Source organism: Astyanax mexicanus, chromosome 18 (genome assembly GCF_023375975.1).
Source record: "Astyanax mexicanus isolate ESR-SI-001 chromosome 18, AstMex3_surface, whole genome shotgun sequence".
NCBI lineage: Eukaryota > Metazoa > Chordata > Actinopteri > Characiformes > Acestrorhamphidae > Astyanax > Astyanax mexicanus.
In genome coordinates, this window is record NC_064425.1 from 24,538,337 (window position 1) to 24,557,274 (window position 18,938).

General features: G+C 36.9%; 1 protein-coding gene across 2 annotated transcripts in view; it reads right to left on the reverse strand.

Annotated features, from left to right (window-relative positions):
- myo1cb (myosin Ic, paralog b) overlaps positions 1 to 15,041 on the reverse strand; it is a 69,375-nt gene extending 54,334 nt beyond the window's left edge. The window contains exon 1 of one of the 2 annotated variants that reach the window (XM_007260885.4): positions 14,819 to 15,041. In XM_007260885.4, coding sequence (XP_007260947.3) covers positions 14,819 to 14,911 — 93 coding nt within the window. In that variant the 5' untranslated portion in view covers positions 14,912 to 15,041. Of the gene's footprint in view, positions 1 to 5,509; positions 6,049 to 14,818 lie in introns of those variants that run through there. The other variant, XM_007260887.4, reaches the window with a different exon arrangement.
- Positions 15,042 to 18,938: the final 3,897 nt, after the last annotated feature.

Sequence of the window (18,938 nt, forward strand, 5' to 3'; positions counted from 1 at the left end):
AAACTGCACTTTTATAATGCAGTTTATCTCAAAACAACTGGGTTTTTTTTATCGAATCAAGATCAAATCACGTCCTCACCAAAAACACACCGTCCCAGAGTTTGTTTGGGTCTGCGCCGACACCACCTCCTTTTAAGTGTTTTGGTACAGTTGTTTTGCGTTGCATCCAAGTGAGATTACTGTATTCACACCTGCCTAAACAAGCACACCAAAAATGAAAACAATCCAGAGCCTGGTTTAACTGGACTATGAAGTACAGGTGTGAAAACATTTTGCCTTTGCAAAGCAACATAATAATAGGGATATCTTATGTTCTATTGCCATTGCATCATAGTTGTAAACATGGTTCATAGAGGTCAGCAAGGATGGGTGGGAAAATAAAAAGAGGGAGCTGCTTCTGTAATGATGTATGTACCTTCTTTATCCCTGTGGACGAGGTGGTCTGGAACACAGTGACTCAAAGTTAATGGTTGTATCTAACTACTGATGAGTTCACTGAGTGAACTACAGCATTACAGATACCATGTGAGATAATATTCTAATGATGTTTAAGTCATCTGTAGGATACTGTATGTTCTAGATGACATTCACTCAAACAGAACAGGAACATATTTAAAAAATTAATAATTAAAAATACCAATGCTGAAAAAGGAAGTGATAACTCTGCTGCTGCTTTCAGAATGACTTACATTAGAGTAATAGCAACATCTGCCGCGTAGCTCCTCCAGTGATTCTTTTGCATGCCTCCACCAAACCCGCCCTCTAAATGTCCCTGTTCATTATCATTACAATAGGTGAGCCAGAGTGAAAGGGTTGGAGGGGGATTAAACAGCACTACCTCGCCCCATCAGGTTAATCTGTACAGTGTATGCCAGGATCCACACAGTCAGCACATCCGAGCTGTCTGAGCAGATACTGTACATTTGAATGTCAGCTGAAACTAGGTCAAATGCAGGCCTGACTGTCGAAACACAAGCAAATCCATACAGATTATAACGGACATTGAGAATTGACCATATTAACAATCACGCATTTTACAATTACAGTTACTTACGAAAAGACAAATAGGTTTAGATGAGCGTTTGAAAACCTTAATTAACAAAGCTTAGCCCTAAAAATGTTCCAAATCATATTTAACAAGTATAATTTTAACACAGAAGCCTTTGCAAGAGAGATAGGTATTGTATTTTCTGTAACCTGTTATCTAATAAAATGATTTTAAAATGAGATGTGGAAATTTTAATAAAGTGGAAATTAAGGGGTTGCAGCCAGTATTGCTTTCTTTATATTACCCATTAATTAAGTAGAAATATGTTTGCGTTTCAACACATATGGAACACAGTAACAGGCAAAACTTATAGAATAAAATGCAAGTAAATATTGGCAATGCATTTGCATGATGCTGTCAGTTAATGCTCAAAAGCTCTGACTACAAGACAGACTGAGCTAGCTAGATAATTCACTCGAAGGAATGGGAATTTTAAGTTATTTTCACATCTAAGTTCTCACATTTGTACTCAGTGGTCCGTGTGCAGAAGGGTTATCAAAGTGAGTATTTGAGATTAGGTGATCCAGAACAGTCCTGGCTCACATTGCCATGTAATACAATGCTAATGTGAACTGCTATTGGTCACAAGAGAAGAGCAGAAATGTCACCACTATTTACCGCCTCAGCAGCAATCAAAATGTCAGAAATAAATGACAGGAACTTGAAAGCTTTAATATTTTTTTTTTAAGTTAAGAATAAATGTGATTATACACAATCATTGCAGGTGTTCTTAAACCTAGGTTATATATCTTCAACCTGGTAGCCCACATAAGCTTCCTATCTGAAGAGGATAGGATGAGGCAGTGAGCTCTCCTCAGTTTGTTTTTAATTGGACTGTAGACTTGTCATTTAGAACATATTGTTTCCATAAGGAAAAATGTTTTGTCAAAAGAAGGCAAAAAATGAACTGAAAATATTACATTTCAAAAGATTTTTTTAAATCAAGCAATAGTAAACAAGGACAACTACTGAGAATTATAGAAACTAATATTAATATTATAAAGAGAAAGGTAGGCATATCTGTTTTGCACAGTTTTTGTTCCTAACACTGGACTGACTGGAGTTCTAGGGTGGGGCCTTTAGTGCTGGGAAATTTCATGTGAAATCATCTTAGCCAAATCCAGACAAGCTCCAGACCCAACAATGATCTAATGAAGCACCGCCATGCATGGAAGACATTTGCTCAATTCTGCTTATAAATGTTTTGTCTCACACATTCCCAGTATGGGTATAAACACACAGATAAAAATTTGCTTGCAGGTACACAGGAAAAAAGCCTGCCATGTTTATGGTCCACTATCCTTTTTGTTTATCTGTATACAAAGAAACCAAACCAAAAATTAGAAAGCACCAACGTATGTGGGACTATTATTCAAAGAAGCTGCCTCATTAGAAATGCTGAATGCTGGCAGTACTTTAGAGCAATTACAGTACTATGAGCACTCTCCTGAGAGAGAATAATTCTGGTGAGCATTGGCAAAACTATGTTAAAGGGTGGGGGTGAAGGCGGTGTGCTCTGGCAGTTTGGAGTTTAGTTGGTCAGTCTTGGGGGCTTCCTGCTTTATGGGCAATAGAAGCAGGTGCATCCCCTCTGAGAACTCTCCAGGGCCTGGGCCACGTTGACAGCTGGCTGGGTGACAGGCTTGCAGAAAGCACAATGTTTCCTCAGACGCTCACATGTCACCAGCCCTCCTCCCACTGAATAGGCCTTATGATGAGGTTCTGGTACATCGGGAAGCCTCAAATCACAACAGAAATATCTGTTAACATCTAACTAACACTCGGGAATTGGAAGATAAATTACATAGACTAAACAAGCAAGCAGTTGATGGGGTGTTAGCACTTTTGTCTGGCCTTGAGCACGTATCGCCCGTCGCTGTTAAAACACACACACAGACACACCACGTTTTGCTGACATGGCTGGAGCTTGGAAAGATCTTGGGACATCTGGAAAAAAGCTTATGCCCAAAGCCAGTCCACTTTTAAACAAACCAGAGTCCCACGTCTTTCCAAAAATGTCCTGGGAGTCTCCTTCAGAAAGCTCCATCCCACAAAATGTGCAAGCAGCGTTTGCTGCTGCTAACTGCTGTTTACAGACCTGACTACTTCTGTTTTGGAAAAATCTATTGACAATCAATAAAGCTGTTTCAGCCCCACTCTAGCCATGAAGGACAATGTGAGTGACTTTATGCTAAAGGGCTTATTGATTTTAGTGAGAAGCTGAGAGCACATCAAATTGAACTAAATTCAGAGCTACAGGTGACTGATTTAGCCTAACTATTCACGTGGAGAGAAAATTCCAAGTATTTTATCAGGCTAACAAGCCAACAAACTGGTCTTGTTCAAAAAATATTTAAAAGTTACAGCAGAGATTTAGGCAGTTATGAGTGCGCATACCACATCTGAACCTTTCTCTATCAGATATGACAGTGACATAAATGCAGTGAATCAGAAAAACACACAAAGGAAACGTGTATGAGGACACTCAAGGACATGACCTACAAACAACCTTAAGATGTCACTAACCTTCTACAGCTCGACATACCATGTTGACAAGCCATATCCTATTTTGAAGTTTTTCAGAATACTATGCTAGGGAACCAACACACCCACCTATTCCTAAACTCTATTGCAATCTAGGCTAGTCATACTGTTGCAGAAGGCAGAAAGATCATCTCTGGAATGTCCTCTTGCAACATGGGTCTGAAGGAGTTCAGCATGACAGCTGCTCTTCATCTCAAAGCCCTATTGCTTTCTGCTGTCTATGACATGCTTATAGTAAGTGTGGTCTGGTGTCACAGACAAGAGGAATGAATAGAGACATGCTCTCAGTACCTGGGAAACGTAGATGGTAATGCCAGTGTGCCCACTGTGCCTGACAAGCATGCAAATCCAAATTGTTACATGTGCGGTGGATTATGCTGACCTATATATTCTTTAAAACTCAACTGAGTTTCAAGTTTGAAAAATTATTGAGAAAATGCATATTGTCTAAACTTAAAGATGATTTTTTTGTTAACAAACTGTATAAAAGCAAAACAATCAACCAAGATTCACTAGAGTGAAAAATCTACTGTGTTTAGTGTAAAATTACTCTCATAATATTGAGGATGTACGCTTAGCAAGAATTTCACACAAGAATAAAGTGAACTTTAAACCTTGAGGAATGTAGGACAGCATTTTAATAGATCAGTAATGTTTCCTCAAGCTACATTAGTGCTTAAAAATGATAAATTAGAGCTTCTATTGCTTTGACTCTTACACTTTATAAAGCCCACAAGACTATTTAGCTACAGCATTTAGTCTAATACTAAAGTAAAAAACAGATGGTCAACTGATAACATTAGAACAACAAAAATAAGAACAGAAAGTAGAAAGTATAGGTCATATTGTTGGACAGTCCCACCTCACAAGCCTATTTACAGCATTTGGTATGCATTTACTCCAATGTTGAGCTTAAATAGATGGTCAAATGACAAAATAAATAAACCTAACAGTTAGAAATACAAGCATAAAGTATAGCTTGCACTGCTGGATAGTATAGCTTTAACTTTTAACTGTTGTACTGTATAAAATATGTCTATTTACAGGCTTTGGTGTGCATTTATTCCAGTGTTGAGCTTTAACTTTAACTGTTACCTACCACTCAGTAAGAACAGTGCTTAAACAGATAGGGAACTGACAACATAGACTTCAAAATATAAATATAGCTAGCTTACATTAGACAGAACAGCTTACATTGCTGGACGGTCTAAACTCTGTTATACCACTCAGAAAGGCTGCTGTAGCTGTATTTAGTTACAGCATTTAGTGTGAATTAAATGTAAGACTGAGCTTAAATAGATTGTCAACTGACCACAGGAACGTTTAAATATACTTGAGACCTAAATTATTGTACCTAGCAAGAGCTTTAACTTTAACTGTAAGTTTACCTACCACTCAAAGAACACCAGACTTGAGACAAACCTAATTTTGAGCATAAACAAATAGCCAGGGACTGACAACATAGACTTAATGGTCTAAATATACTTTATTCCTAAAATATTGTAGATAGCCAGAATTATAGCTGCTGGATAGTCCAAACTGTTACCACTCAGAAAGGCTGCTGTTCTTGTCTAAAATACGTATATTTACAGCATTTAGTGTGAATTTACTGTAATACTGAGCTTAAATAGCTGGTCAACGGACCACAGGAACGTCTAAATATACTTTAGACCTACAATACTGTTTATAGCTTAGTTTGAATTATAGCTTATGCTGCTGGACTGTAACGTTAACTACAAACTCTATCTAACGTTAACTGTAACCACCCAGAAGGTCTGCAGTTCTTGTCTAAATTGCCTATTTCTAACAATGTGTGTGAATTAACTCGAATACTAAGGATACAAGCTAACCTAGCAGCACATAAAGGGACTGAAGTGAACTTTAAACCCTGTGAAGGTTCACGTTTAACTAACTTACCTTAAAGCCACAAAGCTGAAGTCAGTCACTCAACTCCTCCTTCCTTTCTCCACAACTGTGCTCTCAATCCTTGGCGGGTGTCTTTCTCTATAAGACCGCATTCATTCAACAGATGTTACACGAAAAAGTGTGTTGTTTAATCCGAATTCACTCTCTCCAGTCTCTCTCTCTCACTCCTCAGGGCGGCCAACCGTCTCTGGGCTTCAGCTACGTCACTCCACGCGCTGTTTACTCTCAAACTCCACAAATAACGTTACAGTTAATAATAATAAGGTTAGTGAAGCTCTCGCGGCTTCAGCAGCTCACAGTCTCTCAGCAGCAGATTCTGCTGTTGTAGTTTTTCTCCTGTATCTCAGAGTCCTCCCTGTCAAGCCGAGTGTGCAGGTCACTCCCCGCGGGGTTCAGTGAAGTCAGAAGCCGCTCTTCAATGAATGGGCAGGACTGAATACTGAGCCATGCTCTGAAGCGTGTGGGGATAAAAAGTGAGAAACACGCTCCTCACCCGCCTCTCAGCTCCTCCACCACCAGCACCATACACACCTCTACAGGAAGTTCAACCAGGCGAGGCGGACTGAACCCGCCGCAGAAACACAGCTCACACTCACCTACACCGGTTCTGGAACTAACAGGGGTCCTCGTTTAAAATATTACTTTTTATTTATACCGGTAAACTAACAAAATATATCCTAGTCGTCAGTAGGCTGTGATACTCATCCAGACGCCTGTATGAATTAGTCACACCCACCACCAGAATAAAGCCTCTAAATGATGTAAAACCGAAAAAACAAGGCCAAACATATTATTTTAGCAGCACATGGTAAATGTATCTGTTTCTTATAAATGTTGTTTTTGTTTTAACATAGTTTATGAAGTTATAGTGATTGCTGTTGATATAAGGTTATGATGAACTGCACTGTAGCGTTACACCGCCATCTGCTGACAGAAGCATGCAATTGCAACTCTATGGGTTTTTTATGGAGTTGGGTTTGTTAAAAGGGTAAGTTATAAGTTATAAGTGTGTTCAACATACTAGTGCATCTAAAAAAATAGAATATCGTTGAAAAGTTACTTTATTTCAGTTATTCATTTCAAAATATAAAATTTATATATTATTACAGTGACCTATTTTAAGCTTTTTTCTCTTATTGTGGATGATTATGGCTTACAGCCAATAAAACCCCAAAATCAGTGTCTCAGAACAATAGAATATTATATAAGACCAATTGATACTTTTGGAGGTTTGGGCAGTGTGCCAGGTCCTGCTGGAAAATGAAATATGCAACTCTATAAAAGTTGTAAGCAGAGGGAAGCATGAAGTGCTGTAAGATTTTTCAGGAAAACACTGCACTGACTTTGGACTATATATTTATAACACAGTGGAGGAAGAGAGGGGAGACAAACTGTTCGAGGTCTAGTGTGAAGTTTCTACAATTAGTGATGGTTTGAAGATACATGTAATCTGCTGGTGTTAATCCAGTGTGTTTTATCAAGTCCAAAGTCAGTGCAGTGTTTTCCTGGAAACCCTTACAGCAATTGATTTCCTCTGCTGACTAATTTTATGGAGATGCAAATTTCATTTTCCAGCAAGACTTGGCACACTGTCCACACTGCCAAACGTACCAACTGGACTTATATAATATAAAAAAATTCTGAGACACAGATTTTGGGGTTTTCATTAGCTGTAAGCCATAATAATCAACACTTAAACTTGACCATTCTGTGTAATACATCTATGTAATATATGTTTCAAAATTTTAACTGAATTACTGAAATAATCTTTTTTGAGATGGCTAAAAAGAGTGTTTTGAGTGGAAGTAAAGTAAAAAAGTACACGTACGTGATCTGGGCAAGTGATGTATGTGTTAAACTCACAAGATAACACCTCACTTATATGGGTAAAGGCATTTTCAAGCTGGCACCTCAGTAAGCACTTCATGGTCAACTTATTTGCGGCTATTCCACGACTTTTGGAACACTCTTGAATGAATAAACACAATAAACCTATTGGCAACATGGCCAAGGCCAGAGGTGGACTAGATGGTGCTCCATCTAATACTTTTGGAATGAATTGGGGGCGATCCGGGTGGGGAGATGATCATCCAACATCCTGAACTCACTAACACCCATTCTCACTGTTGAATGAAATCTAATCCTCACAACAATTCTCCAGAATCTAGTAGAAAGCCTGCCTTGGTCAGTAGAGACATTTACTCAAAAGCAGGATAAACTCTTTTTAGTAGGCTTAATTTAGAAAGAAACAATGAAAGAGCACAAGTCTAAATATAAGATATATATTTTGGGTCAGTTTCCCGGACAGGGATTAAGCCTAGTAATAGAGCATATTGTCTGTTCAAGGGGAAATCTTCTGACATTTTATGCATTTAGAACAGCGTGAAATTGCATTATTATATACAATTATTTAAGAATTGAAAAAAAAAAACAATATGTTGACTAAATTCTGTTTAGAGAAGACTCGATCTCTTTCAAACATACAGCTCTGGACAAAAATTAAGAGACAGCTTCAGTTTCTAAATCAGTTTATCTGATTTTGCTATTTATAGGTACATGTTTGAGTAAAATGAACATTGTTTTTTATTCTGAGAATGAGAGAAGAGAGTGAGAAATGGCTAAAATAACAAAAAAGATGCACAGCTCTAATAATGCAAAGAAAACAAGTTCATATTCATAAAGTTTTAAAAGTTCAGAAATCAATATTTGGTGGAATAAACCTGGTTTTAATCACAGTTTTCATGCATCTTGGTATGTTCTCCTACACCAGTCTTACACGTTGCTTTTGATAAATTTATGCCACTCCTGCTGCAAAAATTCAAGCAGTTCAGTTTGGTTTGTTGGCTTGTGATCATCCATCTTCCTCTTTTCAATTTGGTAAAATCAAAGAAACTCATGGTGGTATCTTATTTTTTTCAGAGCTGTATATGGCAACCAGTGGCATACTCAGGATGTTTGAAGGCCATGGGTGAAAAAACAGCTTTAAAAATGCTATGATGCTACTGGTGGAACACTTCACTGTTAGAGGAACACCTAAGTGGGCACTTGTTCATGTTCTGCTATCTGTCTACCTGTCAATAGGCACTCATTAAGACATACATTTCTTGATATAGAGGCCACATAATCAAATGTATTGCAAGATGAGGTACCCTAACAGACTTTTAAAAAAATCCTTTGAAAAGTGCAATCTTTCAGGCACTCTAAGGTCTTTAAGGTTTCTTTTTTGCCACTCTAGAGCACAGTTTAGCAATGCTTTCTCAGCCATGGGTGCACCAGGAGGCAGTTGCCTCCCCTGCCAACCCAATGAGTCTGCCAGAGTCCACAACATATATTGATAGCACCTATAACCAAAGGCAGGCAAACCACAACCTTCCTCATTGCTCTGTTCTGGCTTACAATCAACAGCCCATAATTAGCAAACTTCTCAGACTAAGAATGCTGGTCTAGGACCAGTTAGGTTCAATAAATTCAATTAGACACCTGATGAGAGGTCACCTTAGATCAGTACTTTTACTCTGAGATGTTTTATAAATGAGAGAGCAGCTTTAGCATATTTGCGTAGGACAGCTGAGCCAGGAGGAAAGGTTGTATCCTGTTGACAAGGCAGTGTTGGACCGGCAGGCTCTACTGCAGGGTGTGTACCTGTCTCCTGTCACCGGTTAGGCTGGAAATGGGCATTATGGCTGTTGTTCCTGATAACTTATTTAATAATAGCTCAGAGTCAGAGTATGCCTTTACTAGTCTTCTGCCATACACGCACCCACACACTCACATAAGGCTGACAAGCATGCACACACACTTACATACTTGTTCATTGATAGGGTGATGTGACCTTGGAAGAATGTCAGGAAATGTGCGCTGTTTAGACATTTCTACGTTGTTTCCTTATCTCAGTTACATTCCTGTGGATGTTTATGTGATATAGTACAACAAAACCAATCACGACGCATGACTCCATTGACATTTGCCCACTTCTCTAAACAGCGCAGTGTTCAAATTTACACAATTTGGGCCTTACCCCAAACAGCTGATAAGCCCAAAGTTTGCATTAGTTTTGCACTGACGCAACAATTTCTAATAACATACAATTGTATTATATAAGCTTAATGGCTTAAGTTCAAAACCTGGCTAATTTATGAAATTTGGGGCAAAGAGAGATCTTTGTTTAATTTGATATTTCAGTTACCCATTCCTTTAACAACTTAACATTTTTATGTACCAGGTCTTTAACAATAATTACATTATTGACTAATCATACAGTAAATTGACATGGCCACACTAATTTTCAGAGGCCTCAATATTGTCCATTGCATTTATTTGAAGACAGCACTTAAACATGAATGAGCCAATATGTCTACTTTTATTCTTTATATGTATATTGTTAAGTTATATTATATTCAAATCCCAATGTTGGAATACTTTTAATAATGAATAGGTCACAGTAGAGCTGGGCGATATGGGAAAAAATCTTATCACGATATAGTTTTCCATATCAGTCGATATCGATATGTATCACGATATAAATCAAATCACTTTGTGTCACACTTAAAGGTTTGTTTTTATTAGTGAGAGAATAAGGGAGTGATGGAAGTTTTATCACAATATTTTTTTCTGTATCTCCATAATTATTAGGGCTGGCCCGAATAGCATTTTTTGAGCTCCGGATATTTGGCAGTAATTGGTAGCGAATATTCCAATATTAGTTTTTAAAAAAAACAAATTAATCATGAACGAGCCAGAACCCGAGCTTGAACGTCAGCCTGACTCAGGCGCTGCATGAACTCGGGCTTTTTTCCAATTTTTTCCAATTTTCCATGACTGAAAAAAAAACTTGGGCTATAAGCTCAATATTAAATATTTCGTTTGTTTAGAAATTATTTTATATTCTTAAACCATGTTAAATTATATTAGATTAGTAGGGCTGGCCCGAATAGCGTTTTTTGAGCTCAGAATATTGGGCACTGATTGGCAGCCAATATTGGAATATTTGTTTTTAAAAAGACGGATTAAAAACTGATTAAAGTAAAACAAAAATTGCAACTCGGCCCCTTTAATTCACCACAAAGTTTTCCAAGACCCAGCCTGAAAAAAAAAGATTTCCCACCTTTTCCTCAGCTGGGTCGGGCTCAAAAAATGATTTGTGATAGGCTGTTTTTTGGTTTGTTTGTTTAAGCACTTAGGCTTTTGTACTGCTGCAGTGCAATATTTAGATTTTATATTCTGAAATTCGTTAGGTTTTATTTCTTTTAGCATTTTGAACTTTTTTTCCAATTTCAAATTTATTTTTTTCTGTTCGTTATGTTCTATCGGTCCTTGCGTTTTTTGTAGTTGAAGTTGAATTTAATATTGAAGTTCAATATTTCTAATTTATATTTTGAAATTCGTTAGATTATATTTATTATTGTATTTTGAGCTCACTTTAGTTGGTTATTTTCCAAATTCATATCTATTTTTCTGTTATTATTAAATGTTATTAGCTTATTAGCTTAGCTTGTCATTTAGCATACAGAACTTCTCACGGATTTTTAATGAATGTTGATTTATTAATTTAAAAGCTGTACCTTATTAAAAGTATTTTAAGCCAGACAGACACTGTGTGATTTTTTAATTAGTTTATCTGCACTTTTAAATGGTTTGTCCTGTAGGAAACGCACACGATTTGTATGCTGACACTGTTGTCTGACTGAGGAGCTGCTTTCCATCAAATGCAGCCTGTAGGCAGGAAAAAATCCAGCCAGAACCGACCATATCATGAGCCAGTTTTAAAGCCAGTAATTTAGTAGAGCATTAAACTACAAATCTGAGATGTACCTGCTGTACTTCTTAATCTCTGCCCCCAAAACGGTCCATTAACTTGCTTGACAGACGCGTCAAATCCCCCGCGAGCACGCGCGGCGCACAGCGCACCGATTAATTCATGCGTTGAGCTTTAAACGCGCAGCTGAGCTGTAATTGGGGAAATATCACAAAAATCACAGTGTGATTTGTTACATTAAAAAAAAGACCATTTTCTTCCGCCTAATCTGAGAGGAAAGCGGTGTTCTCGACCGGCCCGAGTTCATGCAGCGCCTGAGTCAGGCTGGCGTTCAAGCTCGGGTTCGGGCTCGCGTTCAGGCAGATAATCTAAATGATAAATGATTTTGTGTTTTTGCACTTGGGCCATAAGCTCAATATTAAAAAGTTCGTTTGTTTAGAAATTATTTTATATCCTTAAACCATGTTAAATTATATTAGATTAGAGGAAAGTCATTTAGACATCATTCTTAAGGTGTTTTTGTCCTGTTACCGCTCCGCAAAAAAACCTCTTCCTTTAATCCGCGCCCCACATACACATTTTTGCAGCACCTGCCCCGAGGTCCTAATATAAATTGAATTAATTACATTTAGTGCTTAAAATTTACTTAAAATTTATTTAAAACGTGCTGAACAGTGCGGCCGTTTATTCCCAAAGTACAAACACTATGGTTGTTTGCGTGTGTCGGGCCATACTCCACTATTCTTTAGGGTTTTTTGTTGCATGCATGAGAATAACTATTACAATTTTCTTAACTATTTATTAATTTGCTCCAGCGTCTTCTGGATTGATTACACGTTGTGTTTTCGTTGTTTGCCGCGCCACTTAGACGGAAATGGAAATGAATGTTTATCGAATTCTATTGCACAGGCTTATCATCGTCATCGAGGGAAAAATTATCGCGAAACAAATCGATATCGTTATATCGCCCAGCACTAGGTCACAGCTCTTTAAAATGTGTAATTGTATTGTTTGGCTATTATATTATCATTATTAGTGCCATAAGTTGGTCATAAAGTCACATTAATATACAATAGTCGTGTTTAGCGCAATAATTTCTGGGACAGTATATATCGTTTAATATAAATACACAGCTCTAAAATATGTAAATGTATTATTTGGCTATTATATTATTATTATTATATCAGTAGCATTAATTGGCAATAATCTACAACAATCACGTTTAGCACAATTATTTCTGTGACAGTATATATTGTCCAATATAAATAGTTAAATCGTCACAGGCCTTGTAGTATTGTAGGTACTAACTCAAACTGAAAGAGTTTTACAGCCCCATTAGCCCTTTTCCCAGCATAGGCAATAACAAGCCATTTATGCATACTGAAACTGTTTCAGCATCATTTTTTCTATGACATATTAAATATAACACATTAATATAAAAATAAGGCCTATAGATTCTATTATCCATTAGGTTGCAGTTTTCCTCAAACATGTCACTTTAGAATGAGCTGTATAATAGAATTAGAGGCTTAGACACATAATAGCCATTGCACAGCAGTGCAATCACTGCATTTCACCTCTGCATTTAACCCATCAATGCCAGTAAGCACTCACACTTAGCTATGTTTACACCAGGGGAGTAATTGGGCAACATCAACAATGAATGTTGAGGGAGGAGAAAGTGTTATTTTTTTACTCTCCAACACCACCACTTCCTGACAGTCCAGGGGATCGAACCTGGTGACCTTCCAGTCCCAAGCCTGCATCTGTAACCTTTAGATCTTGACTGCCCCTATGCATTAACCCCAATTTTATTTTTAACATAATGTTTAAAACTCATATAATGTTTTACCAATCATGCCCACATATAACATACAACAATTAAAAAAGTAAGAGTTTGAGTTCAGGAATATGCTACACATTAAAATCATGTTATAGCCATTAGATTAGACTAAATAATAAGTAGATAATTTATTTTTATAACTTCTTACATTTAAAGCAGTCTAGACAACACAGAACTAAGGGCAGCTGTTCTCCATTTTCCATTTTCACTATTTGCAGATTGCTTTCAAACAAACCCAGCTTTAGAGCACTCCAAAAATTATGTTGCAAAGAAATGAAAACAGAACTTCACTTAAGAGCACATTTGCCTGTAATAAATGGGCTTAACTAAAACTGCCCTTTCCCCTGCTAAACTGGTGGCAATTTTGCAAAAGTGCAAAAGGTAACCGCAGCTCCAAGTTTGCCTTAAACACTTTGTTGCTGAGATTACATTATTATAATGACATAAACAAATAAAAAAAACACTTTATAGAATTCTTAACGTGTAATGCTTGCCAACCTATCACAGATCAAGGAATGTCTAGAGGTTTAATTGCTGTAAAAACAGGTTTTGATAGCGACCATTCTCTATTGTTAATAATGTCTGCACCTGGTCAAGCTTTGGGTTTGAAAGCCAATTGTTAATGCATTAAAATGGTTGTGTAGCCTGCAGAGTGCTGGGTGAACACTGATTGGATTTAAGTGATAACCCATGTGTCATGAAAGTACTGACCATTAAGTTCACAAGTTCACAGAATTGGAATATTATCAGAGTACAGTACATTGATCCTATCCAAACTATTAGAGTACTGCTTTAATATCAGATGTGAAATGTGCATGCTTCCCCTTTATCATGTGAGCATGGGTCATATGCTAGTAGATGAGAAGAAGAAAGTGAATGCTTAAATAATATTTCACAATACTTCTAGAAAGACAAATGCTTTATTCTACTATGCAGGCACATGCTTACTATAAAGGACAGCCACTATAATAAAAACACAGACAAATTAATTTTAATATACTATAGTTCAAATTGTTATTCCATATTAGACATTTTTGTTTTTCAATATTACAGTATATACAATGCTGATTTAAAGACTTTAAAATAGACAACATAATGTCCTATAGCTAGTGTATTTTTTAACAATAAATATACTGATACTGTAAAAAATACAGTATCATCCTAACCCTAACTTTATAACGTTAGTGTTAAATAATGCAATGTGGCTGTTTACAAGTAATTCTGGAGACTTTCCACAGTAATTTTTATTATTTTTTCACAAGGTGCAGGACATCTGATATCTGTAATTATCATGGACATTTTAAGAAAAAAACATATTCTGTTATCTGTTTATTGGGATTTTCTGGGGATAGGTTCCGTGCATCCAATACAGTGCCTAAAACATATTAATCATATTAATTTCTGTATTTTCTGTATAGTTTTATTGTGAAACACCCTACTAATTACATGTATCAACATCAAATAGTTTAATATAGCTATTATACACATTCATCTGGCACCACACTGGATTTATAGTATTTATAAACTTTAAAATGGCTTTGAGCTTGCACATACTGAATGCAGCATCATCTCTCTGTGTTGTTAGTAATGCACTTTTATTATAAGTAAGACCCAGTGCTATAATCTCATAACAACAATCTATTACACCAGCTTCCAGTTCCACTACAGTTCAAAACAAGTCATTAGACATGCTCTCTCTTACCTTGGAGCAGCTGTGACAGTAGCTCTCTCCATTCATCCCTGGAGAGAGGATGATCTCCCCTGTTGGGACCAACTGAATCTTCAGCTCCATCATGATGGCTGCTGTCTCCTTGTGTTCCCTTCTTCCTCACTGACAGTGTGCCTGATCCTTTCACACCACTGTCGTTCCTCAGCAGATGCTGGAGATGGTTGGAACAGAGTAAAAACACTTTGCTATGGCCAGTAAAGTAGAGAAGTAGTGAAAACTGAGCAAATATAAGCAGTGAAAGCTAATGAGAGACAGGGTGGAGTAAGTAGTGTTACCTGCGGCAGTAAGAGAGCTACTGCCAGCTTCCTCTGTTAAGCAAGAGAGAGATATGTGGGGATGTCCGGGCCTCTTCCCAAAGCCAGCCCCAGTATAATTGATGTTCCTTCTTTGCCGCTCCGCTCAGGACGGCGAGGGTTTGCCGCCAGGGTTTCCTCCAAACTCCAGCATCCTGTCCTCGACATTCTCTGAGTAAACACCAGAGGAAGCCACGCTGCTTCCCCTTCATATACAACATTAACTTAGTCCTTACACCATACACTACTTTAAGGAAAACCTTTTTACAATTTTCCCTAAAAACTCACATCCAACATTTGTATCTACTGTTTTATAGACAGATAAGGTTGGTGGCAGGATATGGCACCATTAGGCAACCACAAGCTTTCACATTTGATAGACAGGCTTTAAATATCTCCATCTCCGCTGACCCTCAACCTGACAGGCCTGTGACCGAGACATTCCTGTTCCTGTTCCTGAGCAGCGATTAGACTTGCTTTCTTAAGCTCTCACAGATAACACAATGTTAAAACAATATTTAATGTTAAATGGTTGTGAAAATTTTGAAATGTACTCATCCTTCTGCTCTTTGAATTAGCATTTGAAATTTCATCACCATACTGTTGAATCAGATTGGTAGTGGTGGGTAACATTCTTTATACTCAGCTTTACTACAGTGATGTAAGTTTATTGTTAACCCTTTGTTATCAATAGGATTTTCTAGTTTTAGCTACGTGTAGTAATTGCTTTTTGTTTGTAATTGTACAGTTCCTACTTCTCAGAGTTGTATATTTAGAGAGAGAATAAAAATAAAAAAATTACTTTTTTTATGATGGTATACAGTTTTTATTCCTGTTTTTTTTTTATACTTTAATACAATTTTGAGCATCCCGACTGTGAGATATGGTTTATTACAGGTTGAACATTGAAACAACTTCGCCATATACACGTTTAACTGATTCAACGTTAAAATGCCAGTTGGGTACAAATTAATACTTCTAGTTATTTAACAAGGTACACACATGATAGGCTCCAGCCCCCCCATTTTATTTCAAGCCATATTTCAGACAAAACATATATTAAAGACTGAAGGGCTATAATGAGTTTGTGTGGGGGTGGGGGTGTGTGTGGTACCTATTCTTGTCAGTGATGGGTGTTCCATTAAAATATAGCACTGTTAAAAGAGGAAATGACACACGCACACATCCTATGACCTGTGACACGGCTGAGACATTCATGATTTCTGGGTATCAACAGGAAACAGCAGTTTTGACGTCCCACCGTGATGAAGTGAGCCTTGGCAGAAGCATAGCTAATGTCACTATGTGGTTTATTAAGTAAGAAAATTAGTAGTTGGCATCTCATATTCACGGTAAACCTGGGTCAACTGCATTCTTAGCTTGGTCTGAGGGATCATGCTTGTTTAAGTTGTTGTGTACTGTATATGCAGTCATGTCCTAAAGTGTTGGCACATGTGAAATTTCTCCAAATTAAAAGGATTCTACACATGTTTATTTATTTGTGTGTATTGGAACAACACAAAAAGTAGAGAAACAATGGAAAATCTTACATTATTTCACACATAACTCATCATTAAATTTGAAAATTGCCATACCAGTATAGGGAGCAGTTTCAGAATGCTTCAAAAAGCATCCAGTGTGATAAGATGGATGGAATCAAAGTGCTGGAGAGTTTTGAACTGGACAGCAATGAGTCCGGACCTAAATCCTGTTGAATACCTGTGGAGAGATCTTAAAATTCCAGTTGAGAGGTGTAAGAAGCTTGTTAATGGTTATAGTAAGTATAAAAATATGACTTTTGGAGAACATGCTTAGGTTTTAAGTTGAACATTAGCTGACAAGATTCTGAGGTTCAGTAACGCTACTCTAAAATGCACTTTGTATTTATAGGAGCAAAAGTGGCTTTAGCCTAGCACAGTTGGATTAGCTTCCTCTTATGCTAAATATGAATTTGCAGTATCTTCTGCTGATACTGTCCCATGAAAAGCCACAGTCACAATGGCCTAGTTCAGGTAGCAACCAGTTTTCTGTTAACTAAAGTCTGGTGGTGGTGATGTGCATGCTTGTCTTAGAAAACTAAATAAAGTATTAATAAACATCATACTCTCCCAGCGTGGCCAATATGTTTTACTGCATTGTAGCTTTGCTTGTGGGCTGGATGTTGGATTGGGCTAATTGGTTAGATTATGCCAGATTTCTTTTTACATAAAAAGACATCAGTATTTGACAGTGTCATTTCTATGTACCAAACTCAGCTATGCCAAGGTCAACACAGTTTTCCATTCAAGGACACTTTAAATAAAGTTTTCAAACTACATCAAACTCTTTTGTCTTAAACCAAAAAGGAAAAGGCTGTTTATCATGATGTGGGTCCTTTAACAGTGATTGCCAAGAGACATAAATGCTCATTAATAAACAGGGAAGTTGAAATGCCATCTGCTGTGTGTGACAAGTTACCCATCAAACAGAGACATCTTTGCAGGAGGAAGCACAGTGAGTGTGCTTCCTGTCCTCTCCCTTCCATCTCTTTTTTCCATCTCTGAAATGCCCACCCCAAGTATACACTTTTATAGCTCAGAGGAGCTGGTAAATCCACTCCCCTGCAAGGACACACAATTTGGGTGTTGAAATAAATGGTCCATATTAAAATTTAGACTACAGAGTTAAAAGCAGCAGGAACTTTCAGAACATACCCCTTATAAGGCTGTAGAGGGTGGCCTGAGATGGGGATGTAGAGGAATGGCATCCTGTTTGGGAGAGCTGCCAGCTGGAGGGAAATTGAGAAGAGAAGTTATGTCAGGAGATGACAGGTGAAGGGCACTACACAGCTACTAAACACTGTGGCACAGCAGCGACTATAATGAGCTGAGTGACAGAATAATTTTGAAACAGTATTGTCTATTTTTAAATTAAAGGGTCAGAATACACAATATTTCACTGTCACTCTGTTCCCACAACATTACAGTGTGTCCTACTCAGCTTCCTTTGTTGGCTTTAGTATTCTGCCCACAGGAAAAATGAGCAGTAGCCTCTACTGGGAGTGATGATGAGTGTTTGATTTGTTGCCTGGTGCAGTGCCATATCTTCCATGATGGAAACTGTGCTTAGTAACTTCATGAGCAAAACTAAGACCCATGAGGTAAGGCTGGAAAGCAATGTTATTTTTTATATAGAGGGCCCACATATTATATTGTGTATGTAATATAGTTACACAATTGCATTATGACATTGTGTAGACTCTATTTTAACCAAGACATAATAAAACTACATAAAAACAATATTCATTATCAGTAGCAAATGTTTTCATATATTTACCTTATTATATATTTAACTGGATATTTACTCACATAAAGAACAATGTATGGTCGTACAGCTTTAATATTGTAAATGTAAACTTATTTTTTTATTATTCTGTTCATTACAGGTACCTATGCCCACGAGTTGCTTTTACCGATAACGCCATCTGCTGGGGACTCTTCACATATAAATGTCTTGACGTGACAAATGTAAATTCGTAAACATATAAATTATATATAGAATTAAAATGAGGAAATACATAGCTTAAAGAAAATATTAGATTTTTTTGTTTAGTAACAACAACAACAACAACAACAACAACAACAACAACAATAATAATAATAATAATAATAATAATAATAATAATAATAATAATAGTAATAATAATAACAATAATTATTGTTATTATTATTATTATTATTATTATTATTATTAATGTTAATATTAATATTAATATAAATATTATATATTTTTTGCCTTAACTTTTTATATATTTTTTTCAA